General features: G+C 31.6%; 1 protein-coding gene across 1 annotated transcript; it reads right to left on the bottom strand.

Moving 5' to 3' along the window:
* Window positions 1-437: 437 nt before the first annotated feature.
* LOC111904208 (protein DWD HYPERSENSITIVE TO UV-B 1) lies at window positions 438-5,662 on the bottom strand. The gene is made up of 9 exons (XM_023899986.3): window positions 5,183-5,662; window positions 4,811-4,877; window positions 4,484-4,737; window positions 3,817-4,399; window positions 3,074-3,709; window positions 1,281-1,718; window positions 936-1,187; window positions 800-862; window positions 438-723 (listed from the first exon to the last, which is right to left on the bottom strand). Exons 1-9 carry the CDS (start codon window positions 5,212-5,214, stop codon window positions 637-639), a joined length of 2,412 nt encoding a protein of 803 aa, XP_023755754.1. The 5' UTR covers window positions 5,215-5,662; the 3' UTR covers window positions 438-636.
* Window positions 5,663-6,098: the final 436 nt, after the last annotated feature.

Below are 6,098 nucleotides of genomic sequence, written 5' to 3'. Positions count from 1 at the left end.
CTGAGTCGATGGTGTGATAATGAAAACTCTTTGTTGATATGGGTTGGAGGTTTCAAGTCTTTGTTGGATGTGATGCACTTGTCGTCTAGTAAACGATTGGTGTTGGAGGCTATTTCTAGCACAACCTGGGTGGACTATTTAGAACTTCAAAAAAAGATGTGTATTTGATCTTAAGAGACCTAAACAAAATATATTATTTGATGATATTGTTGTTATTTCTTTTAATTGGATTGTTCACCGTAAACATAAATTCCTTATTTCTCGGAATTTATGGCTCCAAAATCCTATTATTTTATCATTTAAAACGATTAAATAACAAAATAAATGAATCAAACTACATATTTAATCATCTTTCAAGTCCACTTCGGTAAACTTGGATATGTCTATGTCGCGTTGCACTTTCTCGATTCAACTAACTAAATATGATACTAGCAAAATAAATATAAAAAGCCCATTACATATTACATATAGAAACACTATCCAACCAACATACACATTTCTCTCTTCTTATCTTCTCTAATACATTGATACAACAACCCACATACACACATTACTTTCCAATTCTACACATCACAATCATTCACATTCATATCCTCCATCATTTCTCATCCTACACAACATATATACACACACACTTCACGCTCCTCCCATACCAATTCCTACACGCATCGGCTCATCATCCAACAATTCCTTTTCTGCATCCTTCGAAGTCAACATGTTGACCTACAAATCAAACCATTAACAAATAACAGATAACAGATAACAACAGACAGTGTAAGGAAATGTATGGAAAACGAACCTTTACAATTTCTGGGCTTGAGCTTGGAGACAAGTAAGCCGCCAATACACTCAAATTAAAATCCTAAAAAAAATCGCAAGTCAAAGTATGAAGGAGAAAAAAAAGGATAAATAAATAATTAAATAAAAGAACTCACTCTAAATGGATCTCCTCTTAAAGATTGCACAAACATGGAAGATCCGGAACTTTTTCCCTCTAATGAAATGTCTCTAAGGCGTCTTCCAGTTTGAGCACAACAAATTCTCACCACGTGTTCATCACAACTCCCACTTAAAATATAATCTCTTCCATTCATATAATAAGAACGCGTATAATTCTGAGAGCTTCCCGTTGGTGCTATATCAAAGTCCAAATGAAGCCTTCCATCAACCGCCAATAATTGTTTAACCTATAATAAAATATAAATATTTTAATTATTTATTTTTTATATTATTCATTTTATATATATAAAATGATTAAATTAAATTTAAATTAAATTTACCTCATTGTCAACAGCGGAAGCAAGAAGATAATGATCATCATGAGAGAAACAAACCATGACATTTCCTCGACCACTAGAGGACGTGTAACATGGGTGAATGGGTTTTTGTCTTAAATCCCACATTTTAACATCATGGTCAAATGATGACGTGGCAAACATGGATGGTGAATGGTTTGCGAATTTAACGACATTTATGTGTTCTTGATGCATGTCGGTGAAGACTTGGAGGCGTTTAGCGGTGTTGATGTCGTATAAAGCAACGTGTTTTGAGTAGCCACTTGCGAGGAATAGTTCGTCGCTTGAGTTCACGTGGACTGAAGTCAACTGGTCAAACTCGTCGAAGGAATTTGATTCCGGAGTTCGGGGGAAACCGGAATCGGAATCGGAATGTTGGATGTCGTACAGTTTCAGTAAACCGTTGTCGGAACCGGAAATAAGCTGAAATATGAAAAAAATTAAAAATTAAAAATACAAGGCACAAATCCGTTATTGATAGCAAGTAAAATGGTTAATCTCGTGAAAGACTTTTTATTTTGTGTGATTAAACCTCAAATTTATATTTTGCCTGAAAAAGACCTTGTATTTTTTCATTTTTTTCCAAAAAATACCCTCGACCTTCTAACTTTTTCCGAAGAAACCCTCAACTTTTTTACTTTTTTCAGAAAAAAAATTCACATTTTACAAGTTTTTCGAAAGGGTTAATCTCATAAAAAATCTTATATTTTGTGTTTTTTCCGGATTAAACCTCAAATTTATTTTTTTCCTAAAAAAGACCTTGTAGTTTTTCATTTTTTCCAAAAATACCCTCGACCTTCTAACTTTTTCCGAAGAAACCCTCAACTTTTTTACTTTTTTCAGAAAAAAAATTCACATTTTACAAGTTTTTCGAAAGGGTTAATCTCATAAAAAATCTTATATTTTGTGTTTTTTCCGGATTAAACCTCAAATTTATTTTTTTCCTAAAAAAGACCTTGTAGTTTTTCATTTTTTCCAAAAATACCCTCGACCTTCTAACTTTTTCCGAAGAAACCCTCAACTTTTTTACTTTTTTCCAAAAAAAAATTCACATTTTACAAGTTTTTCGAAAGGGTTAATCTCATAAAAAATCTTATATTTTGTGTTTTTTCCGGATTAAACCTCAAATTTATTTTTTTCCTGAAAAAGACCTTGTATTTTTTCATTTTTTCCGAAAAACCCCTCAACTTTGTATTTTTTTTTTTCGAAAAGACCCTAAACCGTCTAAATGTTTCCAAATAAACCCTCAACTTTTTTAGCTTTTCTAGAAAAAACCCTCATGTTTTACAATTTTTTTTGGAAAAAAAATGACTAAAAGGTACAGATCGAAAAAAATGAAAAAAAAAATATGTCCTTATCAGGCAAAAAAGAAATTTGAGGTTTAATTCGGAAAAAACACAAAATATAAGGTTTTTTTTTATGAGATTAACCCTTTTTTTCAATCCGGCCTTTTTAGTCATTTTTTTCCGGAAAAAACTTGTGAAATACTAGGCTTTTTTAGGAAATAAGTAAAAAGGTCGAGGGTTTTTTCGGAAAAAGTTCGAAGATCGACAGTATTTTTCGGAAAAAAAAAACACAAAGTCGAGGGTTTTTTCGGAAAAAATAAAAAAAAACACATGGTCTTTTTCAGAAAAAAATAAAAATAAAGTTAGGGTTTAATCCAAAAAAAAACACAAAATATAAAATCTTTTATGAGATTAACTCCGAATAAAAGTGCATTACTATTATAATTTATAAGTAAAAAGAAAAGGTATTGATAAAGAAATGTAATGACATACCTTAGAAGGATATTTTTTAAGCCAACATAATCCAAGAACACTATTCATTTCTCCATGTGATGGAATAAACCTAACAATTTTCTCACTTTCATGATTCACAACCACAACTTCTCCATCCAAAGTTCCAATAACCATAAGACTTGGATTATTCGGATGATATTCAAATTGTCTTGGACGAAATTTTCTTCCATCACCTCTTTGTATTATCACATTGTTGCTACAACTTAAAGAAAGTGGATGCAAACAAGGCAACACTGCACACCCAACTTTGGAAGCATCAAGTGATCTTGGATAAGAATATTGTGACTTTCCATAAATACCCTTTTGTTTGATTTCGCGGTTTTGAAGTATGGTGACAACGTTTTCTTTGTTTGTTCTTTTGTATGGGAGATGCTCGAATTTTTGTGAGTAGATGATGGAGGCTTTTTCTTTTTCGGTTTTTTTTATTGGGATGTTATCGAGGACTTTTAAATTAGGAAATGAGGAGATTAAGTATTCTCTATAGTGTTTTTCATAGCATATTGGTGAAGGGTGATATGAAAGATGCTTTTTTCGGGGTATACTAATAGGTCTTGATATTGATGAACTTGGAAAAGATTCTTCGGTTTCTTCTAATCCCCATGTGTTTGGAAAAATCTGTTTTTTTTTATTGAATAATGTTATAAAGTTAGATTAAGATTAAAGATTAAGGGTATGTTTGGTATGATGAAAATATGGAATAATAGTATAATACTATTGCTAACCTCATTAGGAAGATCAAGTAATCCATTCCAAGCACTAGGTCCATATGTGAAATCTTCCAACAACTTAATTCCAGGATGAGTATTTGAAAAGTCAACTTCACTATCCGTTGACTCATCCGATTCACTTACAGTTTCATGAACTGTATTGTAATTAAAAAGTTCATCTTCCAAATTGGAAAACAAACTTGTGTCTTCTGTAGTTAAAAAAGGTGTTATCTTTTCAATTCCATGATCTAAAAGAGTTGAACTAGTGCTCTCATTATCTTTTGGGCCAAAAGATCGAGGGCATACCCTTGTATCATCACAACATAAGCAACTCTGGAACCGAAGTTCAATTAAAGATGGAAGTTTTGCAAGTGATGCACTTGTAGTCCATAGATTTGATACTTTTGTTTCACATAAAGAAAGGGATTTTAGATTTGGCATATGAGAAAAACAATCTTTCCCGAAATTTGTTAGTGATGCACTAAAATCAAGATTGAGAGTGCGAATCTGGAGAAACTTCCCAATCATATTGATCTTCCGGAAATGTGAAAACTTTAGGTTTAAAATTTGGCATGATAAGCCTCCTAATGAAATCCCCCTGTTGTAAACAAGCATGAATTGATGTTGATTTACATTTTCTTTTGTTTTTTTTAAAAAGAAAAAGGAGAAACAAAATACTTACATTAAGAAATCTTTGCCAAATGTCCTGTCTTGAAGATCCACAATGCGAAGTTTTTGGTTTATTGCATGTAGTAACAGTAGAACAGAATCTGCATCTAGAGAACATGATGACTTTTGAAGAATGTCAACTGTGTCTATCTCTGATAGATCAATTTGGAGAAAGATGTTGTAAAGTGGATGGAAGTCGATGCTTTTTAAGTCATCTAAGAAGATCACAAAGGTGGATTCTTCATTATTTGATTTCTTAATCTCAGCCTGCATCATGAAAATGCTAACTGATTGGTATACAGATAGAATTAACATAAAACTAATTTATGATGATGCGAACCTTAAAGAAAGCTGATAGAACTGCTTTATTAGGAACTGTTTCACAAGCATTGCAAGACTCAATATACCTACAAAGAAAAGCAAACTACATCAGAAATCACTCCGATGCTTTTTTTATGATCTTAAGCATTTCTGTAAATCAAGTTCGGTGAACTGATTTCCGATCGATCAGAGTGGAGCCAACTGTAAACCATCAGGAACAAAATTCACCGAATTTCATCAGATAACTCATTTATTCATTGTATCAAACATAATCTAAGCTGGTAGAGAAGGCTACAAGATGAAGAAAACGGAAATGCATAAAGAGGCCTCCACATGATATTTTTCAATATGACCAAAATTGATTTCAGTAAATTCCAAGGGAAAATATTACCTATCCTTTAAGGTTCTGATATCGATAGACATGGCGATGGCGTCTATCACGTCGCCGGACGGAGGAGCTCGAACTTCTAACGGCGAACACGGTTATCGGTCGGGGGTAAAAAAAAATGGAAGATGCACGCACCTTTGCTTCGGGGGAATTTTAGAACCACAGGAATTAGATCTCTAATGTTCTTAATCAATCCATAGAACAAAAAATTCGAATTAATGTGGCCACTCAACTAGATCAATTTCTCCACTTTGATCATCGAGTCTCCAATTCAAGCCACCGATTAATCAAACTTCCAAACGTTCCTGTTCTCTTTAGACCTCAAAACGCTTATTTGTTTCGCATCATCAAAATTTCACCTAGGGTTTTAAGCATCTCCACAGATTTTCGTTAAGAACTGACCATTGAATTAATCTTTCTAAGAAAGTTGCAAACTTGCAATATGTAATCGTTATAATTTACACATTTTAAAACACTAAGAAATAACCTAACATAAAAGTTTGTTCTGATCTTGTTTATAGGTATGACATGTTATTCATATTTTTGTAATTTTGATTAAAATGTTAATTTTTGTTATGATTTTTTTAAAAGTTTTTTATATAATTTTTTAAGCTTTTTTTTTTTTTTTTTAATTTTATATGGATTTATATATTAGCGTTTTTACCAATTTACTTTCTTTGAAAATATTTTTTTTTTACAATTTTATTCATCTTGTCCTTTGATATATTTGTTTTTATACGCATTTTTCAAGATTTTTTTTTTCTTTTCTATAAGCTAATGTTTTTTACAATTTCGTTTTCACAATATGTTCTTACTATTTTAATTATAACCTCTTACAAATAATATATGTTTATACTATTACATAACTAAAACAAATGTGTAAAAAAATATTTAAGAAAATACACTAAATCTATAAAGA

This window comes from Lactuca sativa, chromosome 7 (genome assembly GCF_002870075.4).
Source record: "Lactuca sativa cultivar Salinas chromosome 7, Lsat_Salinas_v11, whole genome shotgun sequence".
Classification (NCBI taxonomy): Eukaryota; Viridiplantae; Streptophyta; class Magnoliopsida; order Asterales; family Asteraceae; genus Lactuca; species Lactuca sativa.
Note: the sequence above shows the minus strand (reverse complement) of the source record. Positions and strands in the feature narration are given on the sequence as shown.

Coding starts and splice junctions, on each gene's coding strand:
- LOC111904208 (XM_023899986.3), bottom strand. CDS start 5,214: ATGTCTATCGATATCAGAACCTTAAAGGATAG. Junction 4,878..5,182: donor ATCAGAACCTTAAAGGATAG/GTAATATTTTCC, acceptor TTTTCTTTGTAG/GTATATTGAGTCTTGCAATG. Junction 1,719..3,073: donor TTAAAAAATATCCTTCTAAG/GTATGTCATTAC, acceptor TTCATATTTCAG/CTTATTTCCGGTTCCGACAA.